Source organism: Silurus aristotelis (assembly GCF_946808225.1).
Source record: "Silurus aristotelis genome assembly, chromosome: 20".
In the NCBI taxonomy this organism is placed as follows: Eukaryota; Metazoa; Chordata; class Actinopteri; order Siluriformes; family Siluridae; genus Silurus; species Silurus aristotelis.
This window is the reverse complement of record NC_139593.1, coordinates 21,494,648-21,515,597: the sequence shown is the minus strand read 5'-3', so window position 1 is coordinate 21,515,597 and position 20,950 is coordinate 21,494,648. Positions and strand designations below refer to the sequence as shown.

At 38.2% G+C, this 20,950-nt stretch overlaps 1 protein-coding gene across 4 annotated transcripts in view; it reads left to right on the top strand.

The window, feature by feature from the left end:
• The window catches only part of cpo (carboxypeptidase O), a 60,888-nt gene that overhangs the window by 37,314 nt on the left and 2,624 nt on the right, over positions 1-20,950 (top strand). For 2 of the 4 annotated variants that reach the window (XM_083522568.1, XM_083522566.1), the window contains exons 3-6: positions 19,159-19,219; positions 20,227-20,328; positions 20,539-20,643; positions 20,723-20,839. In XM_083522568.1, coding sequence (XP_083378694.1) covers positions 19,175-19,219; positions 20,227-20,328; positions 20,539-20,643; positions 20,723-20,839 — 369 coding nt within the window. In that variant the 5' untranslated portion in view covers positions 19,159-19,174. Of the gene's footprint in view, positions 1-888; positions 991-18,797; positions 18,907-19,158; positions 19,220-20,226; positions 20,329-20,538; positions 20,644-20,722; positions 20,840-20,950 lie in introns of those variants that run through there. The other 2 variants (XM_083522567.1, XM_083522565.1) reach the window with 2 other exon arrangements.

Genomic DNA, 20,950 nt, shown 5'->3' with positions numbered 1-20,950 from the left:
CTTATCACACTGATTAATACGCCAATATTCATTTGTTTTACCTACAACTCCTGTGTGTGTGTGTGTGTGTGTGTGTGTGTGTGTGTGTGTGTGTGTGTGTGTTCGAGTGAGTTAACAAGTGCACTTTGACCGTATGAGCTCATGCCAGAGTGTCAGATAAATGTGTTGTTTAATAAGTTGAATGAAAAGCAAAAGCTGTTTCGAATGAATAAAAGTGGTTTTCTTTGTGAACCTGTTTGCGTGAAAGGATGGTTTACTCAAGCATTTCTGTCTAGACGCTGAGATCGGGCCTTCAGGTGAGACAGGACCTGCGGTACACACCTCAAGCAGCAAGCCGGCTTTTACTTGCTAGCATGAATGGGATATAATTTATCGACCTGTGACGGTCTAAATTCTGTCAAAAAAAGGTCAAACTTATTAAAAATATAAACACAAATTACATTAATAAACAATTGGTAGCTGCTTATGGTGCCATCTAGAGGCATAGCACAATATTACCCCACGTTTAATTAATTTAATTACTTTTTTAATTACTTTAAGAATGATACGGAGTAATGGCAGCATTTGATTCTGAAACAGTCCTGGTTTTACTTAATGTCATAAAAATGTACCTAATAAGGATGCTATGCTACACAACTGAATGACGCACAAATTCTGACCAATTTCTTATCACTTATATTTGACAATTTATTCTCCACAATCATTTGTTTCTTATTATCCTTTTTATTTATCTTATTAAATATTGATTTATTTGTATTAATTTATTTATTTGATAATTTTTTTTCTTTTTCTTTTGCGCTCAGTTCTTCCTTTTTTTTATTTCCTTTGTTTTATTTCTCAAGATTGGATCTGGTTCATTGGTACATGTTTAATGTATTTTTCTGTCAGGATGACAACATACAGAAGACCCACGTTTGCTGCTGTAACGAGCCACTACAGTAGATCAAGACCCTTCTCTGGTGGCGAAACATATACTTGCTGGGAGTAGACGTAAGTTCCCTATCAAACCTTCAGAACTTTTTGCTTACACAATCAGATTTATGTCTGTAATACCAATGAACACGGACAAGATGTAGGAAAAAATATAAATAATAAAATATTAGGGGGAAAAAAATGCCAAGCTAGCATGCCTCCACCAAATATGATAGGAAGCTCAACCTGTGTGTACTGACTATATATATATCTGTACTGTAACCATGTACTTAAACGTGTGTGTGTGTGTGTGTGTGTGTGTGTGTGTGTGTGTGTGTGTTTAAAACTGTGCAATAAGGACTTGCTTTGACATGAAACAAGCACAGCTAGCTTGTTTCGCAGTGTAGTGTGTGTGTGTGTGTGTGTGTGTGTGTGTGTGTGTGTGTGTGTGTGTGTGTGTGTAGGGTTTGTCCGGCGACACCTGAGGAAAATCTAAACAACGTCTGGAAACTTTCACTGCCAGCCCAACCCCCATCCCCAATCCAAACACACACACACACACACACACACACACACACACACACACACACACACACAGTACCTCAGTCCTTAGAAGTTGGTGTGTTCAGATGTCTGAAAATTTTACCATGCTGTTAGGGTCCGTCAACAAATCTCTATATCCTAGTCCTTTTTTAGTCCTGCACCATCCCACCCAAAACATCTCGAAATACGGTGCAGTAAAGCTCCAGTTACAGATATACCCCAGTAAAAACCACCATTTTGGAAAAGTTTTGGACCAAAGCCACAGAGACGGATAAACATGCGCAGGCTTTTCCAAGTCGCTGAGTTTATGATCTTCGGCCTTTAAAATAAAATGGATTCGATGCAATAATACGGGTGGAATAGTTTTCTGCTGTCGGCATATGGAGAAAGTAAGAACGCCGGGCCGCTTTGAAGTGCACCGAAACTGTTCTCGTTATAGCAAAGGCTAGTTTACGAATAAGCTAATTGCTAGTTAGTGAAAGTTGTTCGTTATCAAGGACTAGCATATGGTGCATCATTAATGGATAATGTATCAGCTGGAAATGACTAGTGTCATCAATTAGTCATAACATGGGTATAACCTGGTGTGTCATAACCTGGTCTATCAGTCATAACCTGGTGTGTTATAACCTGGTCTATCAGTCATAACCTGGTGTGTTATAACCTGGTGTGTTATAACCTGGTCTATCAGTCATAACCTGGTGTGTTATAACCTGGTCTATCAGTCATAACCTGGTGTGTTATAACCTGGTGTGTTATAACCTGGTCTATCAGTCATAACCTGGTGTGTTATAACCTGGTCTATCAGTCATAACCTGGTGTGTTATAACCTGGTGTGTTATAACCTGGTCTATCAGTCATAACCTGGTGTGTTATAACCTGGTCTATCAGTCATAACCTGGTGTGTTATAACCTAGTCTATTAGTCATAACCTGGTCTATCAGTCATAACCTGGTGTGTTATAACCTGGTCTATTAGTCATAACCTGGTCTATCAGTCATAACCTGGTGTGTTATAACCTGGTCTATCAGTCATAACCTGGTGTGTTATAACCTGGTGTGTTATTACCTGGTTTATCAGTCATAACCTGGTCTATCAGGCATAACCAGGTGTTTCATAAAATCCCCAAAACGTCCCAATTAAATCCCGATTAGATGGATTAACCCTATGACTGCAGCTAGCATTGCCCACAGACCTATCTTTCCTTAACTTTGCTAGTGAACTCTACTGTGATATGCTAGGTAAGGTACAATTTGGGTTCTATCAGACTTGTTTATTCATGTGGCTAATTATCTCATCTCTATGCTAGCTAAATCAAACCTAACAACTGAAAAGACACAAAGCTGTGACTGCATTTTTCCTGGTTCCTAGCATAAAATGCATCAAACCCTAGAGTTATTTTAGCCCTGAATGATGTAGGGATGAGTCAGCAAGAACTTGCTATCTGCCTAGCTGACCACAGTCTTCTTCAAGAAATGGATGTTGTTATTTAAAAAAAAAAAAAAAAACAACACTCTCTTTTCTCTTGTTCATGTCCCAGACAGCTGCGGTCTTCCTGTGTTTGGCTACGTCCAGACATCCAGACCAAGATGCTGGGCTCGTGTGCCCACTTGGAGTTGACTTAGCGGGCGAGAAAGCTCCCGGGGATAAACTGAGAACTGTTCATATCATGCCAAGTGTACAATTGGTGTACAAGCCAGCAAGAACACACACCTATTCACACACACACCTACTCACACACACACTGGGGTTAATTCCAAAATCCAGATCCAAAGAGCAGAATGTCCTGAGTCATCCTCGTTAGTCACAGGACACTTAATAAACCTGCTGTACTTTTCACATTACAGCTGTTTGTACCAGCAGCTGGCCAACGTTTGCAGAACACTGCAGTAAAAAATCTAATAATGTAGTGTTCTAGTAAAACAGATATCTTTAGGCTCAAACTAAAAGTCATAGCAAGTTAGCGTTCTCAGTAGAATGTCAGCTATTTGTAAGACACACAAGTATTCCGCAGGTCATTTCTATTGCTTTTTCTCAAAAGAAAAAACACTCAAAATGTGCTACGCCGAGTTAAACACTAGCTATGGAACGCTATGTTTCATTAGCATGTTTGTTCGCAATGCTAAAGCTATCTAGCATAGACCTGCTGTATGATTTCTTGTAAATTTTACCTAGTTTTTTAGGTCGATCGCAATAGCTAATAGCGAGCCACTAGGTTGCAGGCTAGCATCCTCTAACATGGTCAAATCAGTATTTTTTTTTATGTTCTGCTTGTTCAACAGTGCCAAGTGTGTGTCATGAAATAGCCTAGGGTAAGAATTAATGCTAGCTAGGAAACTAAAAACAATGTGGCTAGCAGTTTAGATGAAAAAAAAAAACTAAGGAAATAAATAAAGGAAATACCTGCTATTTAATGCAGGCAGAGTTCGCTAATTTACCATCTTGTTTGAGGTGAATATAGTAGTATGGTGAGGAAAAAAAAAGGAGTGCTAATTTTGAACATTTATATTGTTCATAGCCACATAAAGATTGAAACCGTGTTCCTTTGAGCTCACAAATGATGGCCATAATACCCAATCTCTGACTAGCTTGTGCATGCCTAGAAAAAAGAATGAGGCTAAAACCCTTGAAGCCACAGTCAAGCACACTTCCCATTTGCATACCAGAGCCTGGTCTCTAATCAGACCCGAGAACATTTGGAGGTCTTGAACATATTTGGGAGTTTTTAGTACCGTACAAGGTGCTGCTGATGTGGAATTCCTACGTGACTACAACACTTTCTTTCAGCCAGACAGATGGTCAGACACCGAAACCGAGGGAAAGTCCACCAAGAATGATAAACTGTACACAGTAATGTGAATGTAAAGCAAAAGATCCTCTGAGAAGTTCCTTTTTTTCATTTTGAAAATGGGTTTAAAAAACGCAAACAATAACACTAGAATGCACAATGAAGAGCAAAAGCCCACGATGACCTACAATTCCATGTTTTCACCTCCTACTCATCCTCCTCCTCATCCACATTTTCATCTAGTTCATTCAGAGCGCTCTATATTAACTCTCCTTCCACCCATCGCTCAGCCCCGGTCCCTTCGAAGACAGCCGATCCCGCATATGATCTCTCTCTCGTAGTCATAATAATACAGACTGCTGGCGTGGACGGAGAAAAAGGAAATGATCTGGCCTCAAAGTATTTCTCAGGCCTCCTTAAATGGCCGGTGTGAGAAATACCACACACCATTAATGACAGAGTGAGCGAGGCTGGACAAACCACGGGCCAGGCTTGGCGCTCCGGTTCTCTACTCAGCGCTAAGTTAATTAAGATGGCAGATTTTCCCACAGCGCTGACGTCAGGACTTTCGGAGACTTTTGCGCCACCGAGTAGCAGGTATCATTTAGCGTAATTGGCGTGAATGACTTCTTTCATTAGCAACTGGAAGGTAGAGAGAGAGAAATGGTTCTACTACACCATGCTTATTTCTCATACTGATTTAGCATTTAGCTGCCAAATTGGATACGGCTGAACGGCTAAATGATCTCACGCTAGCAGCCAAAACTTGTCAGCCAAAGCTGTTTCAATCACTCGTTCCTGGAGTGCTACGTGGGAGAATTTACCTTAGGATCAACCTTTTTTTTCTTCACAGTTTCCTACGGGATTAATGAAATGCAATAGAATTTCTAGAACATGTCAAACTTTTTGGGAAGGTGTCTGAGTGTCACATCACAGCTGTTTAGAGCAGCAGCTGGACAACATCTGCTAAACAACGTCTTACTTAAAGGTGTTTCAAACTTGTAGCTAGTTAGCTAGCACTGTCAGGAGAATGCCAGCCATTGTAAAGACACAAAGAAGTATTTTATTGAGTTCTGTATTTTAAGAAATACAGAACATAAAATTGCTTGTTTTTTATTAACAAACTTTTATTATTAACGTTTTTAATCATCAGCATTTGAACAGTTCACATAAAAAAAAAAACCTAAAACACTCCACTCCATGCATGTAGGAAATGCTAATAGATACTGAAGTTGTGGAATGCTAGGTTTCTTTATCAGGTAAATGGGAGATAGCTTTCTAGTCTTTTAAAAATGGTTAAATTGGCAGACTAGCTAGCTACGGATTTTGCTGCTACAGTTGTAGTGTAGGCAGATGGAATGATCTATGAACTTAGCTAACTAGCTGTCCAAGGTTTTGCAAATAACTACATCCTGGAGACAAGAGTTTGAGAGTAGGACTGATCTGCAGTGGGTTTGGTAATGCCACGAACACACAGTGCGATTTTTAATAGTCCTTGTGATCTCCATGTCACACTCTAGGATCTCAGTTGTCATAATGTCAGACTGTACAACAGTCAAATGAACACAAACAAGAATACACTCGTCCCAAAGTTTTGTCGTAAATCAGTGATACATTTAGACCATCGTTCTCTCACTAATGTTAGCTAGCAGCAAACAAAAACAATCTGTAGCATAAATTCGTTCATTACATCCCTTAAAAAAAATAAAAAGTCATGCAACAACTCCATTTTCTCCAATCACTGAAGTTTCTCGTTTTGCTGTATTGTACAACTGACACATTTTGACATGGTGTTCCCTGAAGTGCTTTGAAGTTGTCCTGCTAATCGCATAATCAAGTTCAACGCTCCTGTTGGTTCTTGGTTCGATGGTCATTGGAGGAGAAGTTACACGTTACAGCAAAGACCACAGATTTTAGCCTCGAATTATAGAAATCTTTTAGGATTTTCAGAATTTGTCTCAGACGACCAAATTGTGAGCAAAATCAGTGTCCACCTTGCTTGCGTTTTTGTCTTGAAGGATTTCGACCTAGCACAAATATTAGCTTGGATTGAAATAGAAGAAGCAGCCCAGCGAAATTTAAGCTCAAGATTTTTCAAGCGAAATCATCTTCCTGTGTAAGCTCTGGGTTCAAATTTGAAGTCCACACTCATGCTGGCTCAATCCCTCAAGCCTCCGAGCTGTCAGCTCACAGACATTACCAATCCTAGAGGGTGCTGCCGCAGAGTGCGTTTAAAACACTATAATCAGCATTGATCCAGAAGCCTGAGAAGGTACGAACACTGAGATCACAGCTTGGATAGGTTTCTAGATCGGAATGGAATCATGTGTACCATCTTTGTCCGTGACTCACTGTCTGTTCATGGAGTCATAGCGAATTTGTTGTTTTCCCAGCAGCTGTAACTTTGACACAGCCGGAGCTTCTGTAAAGACTTGTTTGGGTTTGATCTTCATTACAGATGTTTCCTGCAAGTCACATTAAGGTCAGTGTGTGTGAAGAGGTCCGGTCAGAAACAGTGTGATTGACACAGAAGAAACAGCAGCTCCATTTTTATCTTGAGCAAGTAAAAATATGATAGAATATGTATGTAACATTTAATAGCAGGAAGGAAGGGAAAGCAAAAAAGAAAGAAAGAAAATCTTGTGTGCCAGATTGTGATGCTGATCACTGAAATAACATTTTCTCATCTAAAAAAATAAGTTTTTTTAGAATTTTGCTAATTCTGTAATATAAGATGACAACATGGGTGGTCATGTTTAGCTGCCTGGCAGTAGCTCCTGATACTCTTGAGTCAAAATTCTAAAATATTTTACACCCAATTTTATACTTAGCTAAAATAATGCAAGAAAATTGGGGTGATTGTGTGCAGGGGCACATTGGGGCATGCCCAAGTGTACCAAAACTATGACTTGTTTGCATGGCAATGCAACCCTGTACCTAGCAACAGCAGTGAATAGAAGCTGCAGTCATTCTAACCTTCTTCATCGAGTTCAAAGGCTGTAAATTTAATTGCAAAGAATTTTGGAAAGGTCGCAATAATCGTGACATGTTTTGTTGCATCTGGGTTGAGATTCGCCGATAAGGCAGAACATCATGACATTATAACATTATGGGCGGTGCATTAAATAAACACTGATTATCTCTTCATCATGGCACCTGTTAGTGAGTGGGATTTATTTTTTTAGGCAGCAAGTGAACATTTTGTCCACAAAGTTGACGTGTTAGAAGCAGAAAAAATGGCCCAGCGTAAAGGATTTGAGCGGGTTGAACAAGGGCAAAACTTTGACGTCTAGACAACTGGGTCAGAGCATCTTCAAAACTGCAGCTCTTGTGGGCTGTTCCCAGTCTGCAGTGGTCACTATCAAAAGTGGTCAAAGAAAGGAAGAGTGGTGAATCCTCATGTTTCTCAGGTAGAGCTCAATGATCTTGTTGGAGATTTACCGAAGGCTTGGATCAAGGTTGCCAGAATGGTACCTCTTGTTACCAGGTACAAAAGTTGAAGCTTTTTGCTGCAGTCAGGAATATTTGACTCTATTTAGACAAGTTGACATGCTGAGTCTAAAATTTCACAGTGACATCTGCTCTAGGATGTAAACATGATCCAACAGTATGGCAGCTGATTACTGACTCATTGAAGGTTAAGGGCCTTGCTCGAGGGCCCAACAGGGGCAGTTTGGTGATGCACCAACCTTCTGACGAGTAACCCAGAGTATTAACCACTGAGCTACCACTTCCCCGATATAAAGGTTGATGCAACTTCACTCATACTGCAGTTTGGATACACCAAGTACTGTTATCTTTGCAAGTGGGATGGTAAAAGCAAAATAGATTTACATTATGTGATAAAGGAATGACCACCTCACAGGAAATTGGTTGCTGGTCAGAAGAATGTTGCACATGACCCACTGGTTGATCTGAAGAAAATATATTCAACCTCTGTGCGCCAAACTAAATGAAAAACTATGAACAAGCAAAGTGAAGCCTTCGCATACTTGTGACAGATGTAGGCGATGCCAAGCTTTTTGTTTGCCTACAGTTCCAACAACTGATGGATAGTCAATTTGACGGCCTTCTGCAGGTTGCCGAACGTGTTGTATGGACCGCCTTCAAAAATTTTGTTTCTGGGCAACTACAGGGCACCAAACTACACCAAACAGGTTCAACGTCTGCTCCAGGGATACAAGTCTATGAGCTGCAACTTGTCACTGAGGATACATTTTCTTCATTCCCACTTGGGGGTTTAGTGGAGCACTTCTATGATGGGAGACTTTTATTGGACACTAATACAAAAAGAATTGTACAGTCACTACTGAAAAAAAAAAGATTTTATCTTTTTCTAATACTGCAATATCCTAGTGTATGAGGTGGTAACAAAAAGTTTGCGGACTCGCTCTGTTTACAAGAAAATACTTAATTTATTTACGTTTCCACACGTTCATCTTTAAAATAGTCCCCTTGCAATACAACACTCCCACTGTTTAATTTTTTAATGTGTCCTGGATGTTTTCTTTTTGAAGCGTGTTGAGCAACGTTTGCGATTTGCGCCCGAGATATCCGCAATGGTGTCAAAACGGCAATATTTGAGCCAGATCTTCATCTTCATCCGAGTGATCTCTCCAATGATGTTCTTCCACTTTTGAAGCTTGCGTGCACCTGAAAACACCTCGAACAACCCTTTGCAGCATCGCCATATGTCAAACGTATATCATGTCAAACGTCTCTGTGGCAGATTTGCCCAGTTTCATGCGGAATTTCACATTTGCTCTTTGTTCTAACTTGCTGTCTGTGATGAAATCGTAGACTTGGTAACGCACGTGATCAGAATAGCACCAGTTGGCAGGTTTGTTAAACGTAATACAAAAATTACAAATACTTTGTTGTTCACCAAAAATGGAGGAAACCATTTCCGTCGAATTTCTTGGCCTGTGTATTTGACAGTCCGTGTTTTCTAGTAGTGAATGGATTGCGTGCCGGGGTGGGGACTGGACCCCAGTGGAACAAATTCTCTATTTGCATTTTCACACTTACAGTAGGGTGTGTGTGCGTGTTTGTGTGTGTGCGTGTTTGTGTGTGTGTGTGTGTATACAGTGGACAAAATCCAGACTGGAATAATATTAGCCAGAAAAACACAGTGTGTCTGAAATGCGGGAAGGTGGTGACGGGTCATTTCCTGGGTTCACGCGCGTACCTTTCAGCACAGTTCCTGAAACAGTGACATCATCATCATCGTGAGACGGCGTGAATTTTACAGTAAAAACAAACCGCAGGAACTGGTATAGTCACAGTACAAAACTTTCCCCCTTCAATACTCATCACGCCTCCTGATATTTTATACCCAAACTATATCCCCACCAAACAAACACACACACACACACACACACACACACACACACACACACACACACACACAGACACAGAGACACATCTGAGTCGGACATGAGTGCATGCTTAAACAATGTTTTTATAAACCAAAGCGGTGAGATCGTGAAAATCAAGATTTAAACACACGATTCACAGTGAGAAAAGTGACGTTTATCCACCGATTTTGCAAATCCTGACGGAGAGATAGAAATAAAAATCTAAAAGGAAAAAAAGTTAGTGTGAATGTGTATGATTTAAATAAGGAGAGAAATTGCAGAAAAAGTGAAAGGAAGGAAGACAGATAAGAAAAATACATAAGGAAAGAAGGAATTAGGATGAAGTGAAAATTAGAGAAGGAAAAGAGACACGGAAAATTTCAGAAGGAAGGAAAATGAACTCATGAACATTAAGGAAAAGGGAAACACGACGCAAACAAATAAAACACAAAGTATTTTAAAGTATTAAGTACATTAACCATATCCAGCTAATGTGGTGTGTGTGTGTGTGTGTGTGTGTGTGTGTGTGTGTGTGTGTGTGTGTGTGTGTGTGTGTGTGTGTGTGTGTCTGCATGCACATGTTCAGAAGCCCCAAACCAAATGTTTTCTACATGACAATGATTATGAGGTAATGGTTCTTTCCTCCATCTCTCTCTCTCTCTCACACACACACACACACACACAAACACACACACACACACACACACACACACACACACACACACACACACACACACACACACACACACACACACACACAAATCCAAGAACACTGCCTGAAGCATATAGCCATAATTGCCCAAACAAACCAATCTCACCAAATGCACACACACACACACACACACACACACACACACACACACACACACGCTCACCACATTAAACACTCAGTCGCAGTGATGTCTCCAAATAGTCTGTAAAAGAACACACTGCCCCTGTGAGTCACTTTAATGATGATAAATGGTGTGTGTGTGTGTGTGTGTGTGTGTGTGTGTGTGTGTGTGTGTGTGTGTGTGTGTGTATAGCAGTACTTATAAGGACATAAGAGAGGTACTATCCAGACAATATTGTTTAAAATAAAAAAGCATAGCATCTTTCATAGCTGAGAACATATTCCTCCTTTCTTGTGGCACAAAGTGCTCAATAATGTTAGCAAAATTAGCCATGAAGTTGCAGGAGTTAATACGGTGTGGCTGATTCAACTGTTCACTCACTCACTATTTAACTGCTAGTAAAAGTAAACACAAACATAATTATGGTTTTAAATGGACATATATAATTACAGTAAAGATTTCTGGAAGGATGTTCCTGGGTCCCTGGAAGGAGTCTCTAGTGTAAAGCTGTAATGTTTCTTGAATGTTAAAATCTAACCATAAATGGACTTCTCAAAGCAACTTGCTGTGCTCTGTGAGGGATAAAGCACTTTTGGTACTTGCTATTATAGGCAAGTAATGGTACAAAATTGCCTGAGCCTTTTATATATATGTAGGATACAATATTCTCTGGACCTTATAGCAAATTATATATAATTCATAGGAGCTTATATACCTAGGATCCTAAATTCCCTGGTCTGTATATACCAGGGTCATAAAATTCCAGGACATTATACACCCAGGGTCAAATATTTTTAAAACCTAATATGCATAAGTTCCCATATTCATAAGACCCTATATACCCAGGGTCCCATAATATTACAACCTCAAATAGCCTACATATACCACATATTCCATTCTCTCATACTCAATGTCCCGTCTCTAGCACCCATATTTCCCAGAATACCACATGAATCAGGAAGCTATATAATAAGCCAAGATTCCTAGAATTTTACATACCCAAAAATTCCTACTGCTTGATATTATATTGGCCTATTATACCCATGTTTTCATATTTCCAGAACCTTAATATACCCACTGTCTAGTATTCTTCTGACCTTATATATCCAGGATACAATTTTTCCTGAACCTTATTTACACAGCATCCTAAAATTCAAGGACCTTAGATACCCATGGTCCCATAATCCCTTGTTGATGTATATTTAGATTTTTATGCTGTCAAAACAAGCCCTCGTTTCCAGTGCTAAATGCTAAAAGTTTCCCATGCGTTTTAGAATAAATATCTTAAAAATGCGTTTATTAGGTTAGTTCTGAATTAGTTGAAAGACAAATTTTAAATAGTCTTTTGAAGGATGGCTTTTGATGACTTACTGACCTCAATTTATAATATTGAGTAGCTGTAGTGCCCTGGGAATATACACACGTATAGGAATATATACACACGTATAGTGTATGTATGTAGCCACATTACTCGTTCCTACCTTTGTCAGCTGCCTCTATCTCTGATTATCTTTGTTTAGGTCTGTAGTGTTTCAGCAGCTGATGCCTGTCTGAGGAGAAAATCTGTCTTAGTTAAGGATCACTTCTGTACCTTTGACTAAAATCTTCAAACAGGGAAGATACGCTTTTGCTGTGTTTTAGCTACAGGTATATACAGTACCTGGTTTATAAGGTAGCAACATATTGCACGCTCATTAGCATGATAGAATTTAATATATTTTTTCAGGTATGACAGATTTTGATCTCTTCGCTAGCTAGTTGATTAGCTGCTAATCCTAACGTACGCTAGCACGAGAGCTATAAGTGCACACTGAGTGGGCGTAAACTGCATGAGTGATGAAAGACCGTGCCTGATTTACATGTGTTTGTATTTGTAGTTATGTGAGGGATCCTTGGCCCTCATCGTAGGAGGACAAGTGTCCAATTTGGCAGCATGTCCCACCCACTGTTGCTTGGTAATAGCTGCAAATTAGACGTATGGACAACAAAAATAGAGTTAATTAAACCAGAACAGAAAATAAACGTCTTTTGATAGTAATAGATTCATGATAAGCTAATAGCATGCATGAGTAAAAAATGGAAGCTAGGAAAGTCTCCAGGGTGATGGGTTGCTTTGCTAAGCCATAAACCTGTTATAATGTTTTTGTTGTTGGGAAAAAAAACAAAATGAGTGCTGGAAGAAATAAAGTCCTTAGAAACGGCGGTCTTGTGTTTGGGTGCGTACATGCTTTCATGTGTGTGCTGGAATATTTTTATGTCCACTGGAACAAATTGGACTCCTACGAACTCTTGCTAATTCTATCCATTCGCTAATTCTCCTTAGGACATGGGGGAGTTCGCCCACATCGCTCGCTAATACTGGAACATCTGTGCAACACTTTATTGCGTGAAGCCTTTAGTTGAACATTTATTATTGCCCAGCACTTAAGAGAGGACACTGGAAAAATACTGTAGTCTCATCGTCAGGAAACTGTGTGAAGCAGATAAACATTCCTCATCGTCTTTTTTTTTTTTTTTTGTCGTCTTTTTTGTTTTGGGACGAGAAGCAAAAAGTTCATGCAAAGGATCCAATGATTACATAATCCACCCAAAATTTATTGCAAATAAGACATTTTTCATCAGATTAGCCAATTTAGTGGGTTTGGTTTGGAGATAAGCATCTGAGTGGCTTCACAGCCAAAGAAGCAAAGCATTGCGTCTGAATGACTTTCATACATGCAGGGGGGTGTTTTTTCAACATGGCCAAACTGAGTCATCACAGGAAGACTGGAGGCCTTGATAACATCTGCAATTACAGAGACAATATTATGTAGCTGTGTATTCTTGCTGCTTCTTAGCAAAGTTTAATGGATCATTCCACTTCTCTGGTCTCAATATTTTACAGCTGATGGATTAATGCTTTGGTAAACATTATACAAAAAAAAAAAACCCTAGCTTTTGTGCAAAGGAAAAAAAAATGATATATGACTAAGAGAAGTGCAGGACAAATTAAAATAGTTTGTTTACAAAAAAAATTATCCTGTTTGCTGCTAAACACTTTCCGGCTGTTTGGAGCAAAATCAAACAAATCTCTGAAGTGGCACTTTTAAGTTCCTTTCCTAATCCTTCCATATCCTTGAGATGCCACATACTGATTATTTCCCAGTTAAGTAAAGTATATTGCAGCTACTCAACCAATGGGAAACTTGATGAAAGAGCAAAGTTCTTGACATAAGGAAAAATTAAATCCAAAGAAGATCTTGTCTTTTGTTCACTCTGTTTAGCACCAAAAATTCATAAACTGGAAATGATCAAGCTGTACACGTCACTTTGATATGATTGATGGCATTAATTCCAAAACAGCAACATCTACTGGAATATTTTGTTAAAGTTGAAACTTTTGATGCAGACACCCATGTATTTGTGAGTCATAACGTCTCTGAGGAACCCTTTCTTAAGGTTTTGTTGTTGAAGTTGAAATTTTTTTCATTGTTTTTTTTCTCTATTTCATAAAAAACGTGGCGATCGCAAGACATCACACTCATGACACCTGAGCCTTTTATTGGACCATTTGGCCTGTTAAAGATTTTTAGCCTTTCAACAACTTAACACAATTAGGAAATCTAGATGATGCCTCCTTTCCTTACAATCCCGAAAAGAGAAATTCCATTTCGCATATGCAAACTAGCTTGCAGGTTTAAGCTAGCTAAGTAATTGAAGGAAGAAACTTGTTAATGTTAGCTTACCACTTAGATCTAATAAAATCGAATAGTTTAAAAAATGTCTGAACGTTGACGTTGTGTGCTAAAAGTTTCAACAATATTCAACACTTCAAAAAGTTTCATTTAGTTTTGCGTTCAAACCACAATTTAAATTCAAGTGATAAATATCCACATCCTAGCAAAAAAACGGTCAGCTAGATAGCTAAACTGCAAAAATTCATTACTACAAAACTCTTTCAGTTCCTCTAATAACATCAATGAAGAAATCTAAGTATTCCATGTGAATTTTGATCATATGAGCCAAGTTAGTTACACAGATCAAGTTAGCTCGGCTGGTTTATTCCTAAAATGTTATAGTAGGGATGATAAATTTGGAATATTAGAATAAAATTGATGCAAGATTTAATACAATAATTTTATCATCTGTCAGAACTGTGACTTTGATTTGGACTTTTTTCTTAATAGCTAACTAGCAGCAGGTATGTTAGCTATTGGATAGGCTACAATGGCTCAGGGTTTTACGACCACGGAGCTGACTCTAACATTTATTTTGGCTAAAAGGCATTTGACAAGAGCGACATTTTTCTAAGGTCAAGTGGAACTGTTTGTTCAGAACTCTATGTTTACTCCTGTGGAGATATGCATCGTGCTCGGAGAACCTCTGATGGCGTGTCTGTGCTTTTGGATGCGTTGCTTGAACATGCCAGGCCTTTTTGTATTCATTTACGATCTGATAAACACTCGGTGGGACCAGAGGAAGTCCTGAGAACAATGAGCTGAATGAATCCAAGCAGCCTGGGGATACCGATTGCAGGAAGAAAGAACGTCAAGAAAGAAAGATCAAGGCATAGCTGTTACAAAGTGCAGGGGGAAAAAAAATCTATTTTCATTGTTGATGTTCATCATTCATTCTGAAATATACTTTTGCTATTATAGCATGAGAAATCTTACTGATTTTTGAAAGACCCAGTAAGAGATTCCTGATGAGCTACAACTCATACACTGGACATTTTTACACAGGTGGTTTGTATCTCTGGGGGAACCTGTGAAAAACTAACTACCAATTCCTCTGTCTGTCTGCTTGCCTGTCAATTCCCCTGTGTCTGACTGTCTGACAACATGCCTTTTCAGTCTACCTGTCTATACATCTACCTATTCCATTTATCTGTCTCTGTTTGCATGTCTATTTGTCAATTTCCCCTATCTGTCTGTCTGTCTGTCTGTCTGTCTGTCTGTCTGTCTGTCTGTCTGTCTGTCTGTCTGTCTGTCTGTCTGTCTGTCTGTCTGACCAGCTGCATAGTTTACCTGTCTATCCATCTGACTATTGCTTCTCTTTGTCTGTTTGCCTGCATTGTAACATTCCACTAATAAAATTTCCACTGTCCCCTGTCTGACCACCTGTCTATTCCTCTGTCTGTCTGTCTGTCTGTCTGTCTGTCTGTCTGTCTGTCTGTCTGTCTGTCTGTCTGTCTGTCTGTCTGTCTGTCTGACCGTCTGTCTATTTCTCTGTCTGTCTCTCTGTGTGCATGTTCTGTTTATTCCTGTGTGTGTCTGTCTGACTATCTACCTATTTCTTTCTCACGTTCAACTGTCTTTCTATGCCTGTCTGTCTGCATGTCCATTTAACTATTCCTCTGTTTATCCGTCTGCCTGCTTGTACCATTCCACCAGTGAAATTTCCTTTGTCACTTGTTTGTCCATCTCTCTATTCCTCTCTTTATTTTGTATGATCATGATGACTAAACCTATATCCCTGTCTACCCTGTCTTTTTCTTAGGATGTTTGTCTGTCCATCTGTCTATTCCCCTGCCTCAGTCTCTTTGTCCTTTTGTCTGTCTGCCTGTGTATTTATTTGTTCGTCTGTCCAGCATCTGCTATTGATGATGGCAATGTTTTTTCCAGCCCATGGTGACTGCTGTAGTGAAAGCTGTTACGTGACTGTTGGGCTGGTAACATGTCGATGTTAAATCACGTCAGAGTTGTTGGTGTTTACGGTGATGAGTAGCATGTTTGGTATTTACAGCGCTGAGGCATTTAATGCTCTTACACGCTGGAACTCAAAGCCAAAATGGGTTTAAGTGCTTCTCTTAGCAGATGTGTTTGGAATGAACATATACAGAGCGTGTGTGTGTATGTGTGTGTGTGTGTGTGTGTTTGGCCTGCTGTTAATCTAATCTAATATTATATAATGTAAAATAATGATTGAAGTTCTGTTCTAAAATGTAAGTTCAAAATGTCAGTGTGTGCTGAATGAGCACCAGGGTTAAAGGTCATCGCAGTTCCAAAGAGTTCCTTCCTCCCATAACAAATACTTTTCTCCTTCTTTCTCTCCGACCCACCCTCTTACCTTCCCTCCCACCATCCATCTCCCTTCCTCCCTTCCTCTCTCTCTCTCTCTCTCTCTCTCTCTCTCTCTCTCTCTCTCTCTCTCTCTCTCTCTCTCTCTTTCATAGTGACTCAGACCTAATGAAGACACAAATATTTGTCATTCAGCACATGAAGTCCAATGTAAAAACACACCCACCCTCCCACCATAGCACTCACACACACACACACACACACACACACACACACACACACACACACACACACACACACACACACACACACTTTAGTGTGTACAGCATTAGGAAACAACATTGATGTCCATTTGCATTTCATGTCACTTTTGATGTTTTAATGCCTATGAAAACTATATTTACACATAATTGGACCATGATAACAATTTTCAGTTTCAGATTCAGTTTCTGCTCAAACTAAAGAAATTTACACACTTCAAATAAATAAATCGACAAGAACGCAACAGACCCCATTGTTCTCTAGTCAATGTCTCCACCTGCTGGGTAATAAATGAAATGCAAGTGTGTATATTAATAATATATATATATCTATAATATATATTTAATATTAGATAAATAAAAATCCATTTAGAAAGATATTAAGATATCTTGGTGTAGAAGCACAGACATGTTCAATTATTGGTATTCGTTCCTTAGCTCCTGAACTAACAAAGGATTTCTGAGAGACATCGATTTATAAATGTCCATAATCTTGACTGTGAAACACTATCAAGCGTGCTAACGAGAGCTAACTTGACAGGATTTTTGTTTCTTAATAGTTATAATTATTGTTACTCATACACTTCGACACTAGTGCTTACAAGCTACAGTAACAAAGCCAAATTTATAAAAATATACATTCGTCACCTCCAATGCTAGCTAACTGGATACTTTAATATAAGATAACATTAGCTAATCTGACAGAATTTTACATTATTTTTGTATTTTCATGAATTTTTTTTCATAATCATCACCAGGTAAATAGTCTCATACTAGCATAAACTGATTTGTCTGGATTTCCAAAATAGTTACATTTTTTCACTAAAGCTAATATTGTTGTATTCCTAAATGCTCCTAATCGCAATGCTAATTCTGGAGATATATACGAAATACATTTAATCATCGCCGACTGAAGCTGTTCTTCACAATTTATGTACGTGAGTCAATTATAAAAGAGACACTGATTAAGAATAGATTATTTTGGATCCTCTAGCTTGTTCAGATGCTATAAAGGCTACAGAGTGCAAAAATAACAATGTCAGCATTTTATCTCACCAGGAGCTAAATTTAGCCACTCATAAATGTTCATAGGTTGGAATCCACCAACTGCAAAAGAATAAAAAAAGAAAAACACCTGGAACATTATTATCAGATCAAATGGAGTAATAAAATGAGATGTTAGTAATCTGTCTCTCAAACTTGCATTTATGACTGGAATTTATTGCGCTTGCTTGCATCATGCTATCGGGTAAATATGCTCATGCGCAAGCAAGGTCGAATCAGGTGATTAGAACTGCCCAACCCCATGCTTGCTTCTTAGAAAGTGACACAATGTCATATATTCCAGCTTTCGATTTAATGCCACGAACAATAACTTCATATATAATTATTCAATTAATACTGAAGCTGCAAGCAGCATTGTTGGGGGGCCAAGTACCCAGACTTGAGTTGCACATTTGCAGGTTGCCTACAACTGTTGCACAGAAAAGCTGAGCCAAAGATTTATGGATTCAACAGTGATTTGTAGATGGTGATTTGATAATAATAATAGCTTTGCGTCCTGTTTGGTGATTTTCCTGTCAGATTGTTAGTTCATTACAGCCAATTCTTTTCGTCGTGTTTAAATTTACTTTAATCAGGTTTTCTCCGAAAAGGACGTTTGCCAATTTGGTGACAATTAAACAATCAGGTCCAAATTTGACCCAATGGTGGTGCTAGAAAGAAGGGTGTCTAACTGGTGTTTGGGCCCCCGTAATATACATTTGTGCTGAGGGGCAAAAAGCAGTTCCTGCTCTTTATTAATTCTTCATAACTGGTTAAGTCTATTTTTGTTCTTTTTCTTTCTTTCTTTCTTTCTTTCTTTCTTTCTTTCTTTCTTTCTTTCTTTCTTTCTTTCTTTCTTTCTTTCTTTCTTTCTTTTTTTTTTTTACAAGATACAGATAAAAAATTTACTTCCAATGTTATCAGTGAGTGACGAAATAACAAGGCGTGTAAAAGAGAATTATTTTATTGGATTATAGTCTCTGCAGCAAGAGGCCTGAGTTAATTATTCAACTTTTCAAACTTAATCATTGACTATAGAATCTTTATAAGAAGTGAAGCCTCCAAAGAGCCACTCAGGAATATCAGTATCTGAGCTCTTCAAGGTGCGAGCAACATGTTGGGATGGGTTTTATCTGTTCTACTCATTTTAACCCTGCAGGGCCATGACAGGTAATTATTTTATCATCATCGTGGATTCTGTACGTTTCTCTTAGTCGCCTTTGAATCCACTAAATAATCCTTTCGTCTGTAAAATACATTTGCGGTAATGGAGAAATTATGTACAGTGTATGTACACTTGCGAACTAAAACCACTTTTGCAATAGAATTATTCTTTTTTTTGGTCAATATAATAATTATATATAGATTTTGTCCAAGCATAACTCTTTCAACATATATATTTACTTTGAATGCATGTTCCAGGGTGGTGGAGGGACAAATGCAGCGGGCTTATGACTACACCAAGTACCACACCATGGATGAGGTCATTCTTTTATTTTTAATTTTAGTATTTTATTGATGTATTTGCTCAGCATACCTTCATTTGAATGCATTTGTTCATCTGGTTTGACGTATACTGCAGTATATATGTACAATAGAATATTTCCAATTTATTTATTTTTTGCGATTGTTCCCGAATCAATTCGACTGGGATCCCAGTAAATTGTTTATTTATTTGTTTTCTTTGTTTGCTTGTGTGTTTTATTAAAGAATCCATTAAAGAATAAAAAAAATCTGTATTTCATTTCTTAATTATAGTTTTTTTTTATATTGTATTTTTATGCCAATGAAAAAGAAACGTTCAGTTAATGGCAAAGGTTTGAGTCTGAAACACTGTCACACAAATCATTTTTATATATTTCAATATATATTCTGGATATTTATTCAGCTGTTCTATTTTTTGATAAAGCCTAGATTTTAGTTTTTCTTATATGAAAAATAAAGGTTTAGAGGTATTTTATTCTTATTGGGTTTTTTTTTGTTTTGTTTTTTACATTTTGCTATTTTTTTTATATTTATTTAAACTCACATTTCTTTTCTTTTTCAGTCCTTATCATTTTCTTCCTTTTCTTTCTTTCCATTATCTTTTCCTTTCCTTTCCTTTTCTTTTCTTTTCTTTTCTTTTCTTTTCTTTTCTTTTCTTTTCTTTTTTTTCTTTTCTTTTCTTTTCTTTTCTTTTCTTTTCTTTTCTTTTTTTTCTTTTCTTTTCTTTTCTTTTCTTTTCTTTTCTTTTCTTTTCTTTTCTTTTCTTTTCTTATCTTTTCTTTTCTTTTCTTTTCTTCTTTTCTGTTTTATTCTTGTTTAATAAGCATACACAACAATAAATGGTAAATTTCTTTTTTTTATACATTTTATACAATTTTATCTTTATTTTTATTTAATTTATTGGGTCTATTTTATTCCCCTTTGTTGATTTTTCCTGTCTGTTGGCTGATTTCTTGATGCGTTTATTCAAACGAATGGACTTTTTTCTTTTTTTTCCCCCTGAAGATCTCGGCGTGGATGAAGATGATGGTAACTGATCATCCTGACGTGGTTTCCAGCCTCGTCTATGGAAGCACGTATGAAAACAGGAGCATCACGCTGCTGAAGGTAGTGTTCCTGTGAAGCTGTGATTAATTTACTTGAGATAATCGTCTCTGAAATATTTTATTATACTACAGGTTCCTGCGGCTTTTATTCTATTCTACGGCAGAGTTTTTTTTATATGCTGATGAGCATGTGTGTGTGTGTGTGTGTGTGTGTGTGTGTGTGTGTGTGTGTGTGTGTGTGTGTGTGTGTGTGTGTGTGTGTGAGTTGCAGGTTGGACTAAAGAGTGCCGAGCCGAAGAAGATGATCTGGATGGACTGTGGGATTCACGCTCGAGAATGGATCGCTCCAGCTTTCTGCCAGCACTTTGTGAAGGAGGTGTGTTCATAATTGTTCACATGTTCATTGATTCCATTAAACTGGCTCTGGCATTACTGGAGTTTTTTTATCTTTACAGATCCTGGGCTCCTACAAGACAGACCCAAAGATCAGCGAGATGTTGAAAAATGTGGACTTCTACGTTACGCCCGTGCTGAACATGGACGGATATGTGTACTCATGGAAGGACAACACGGTGAGTTTACAGCCAATAAAGTTTTATCTGAATCGAGTCTAATCTAAAACACACTCGAATGACAAAGTTCAAATTAATTGAGATCCTTATGTTGCTATTGCAGCTTATTGC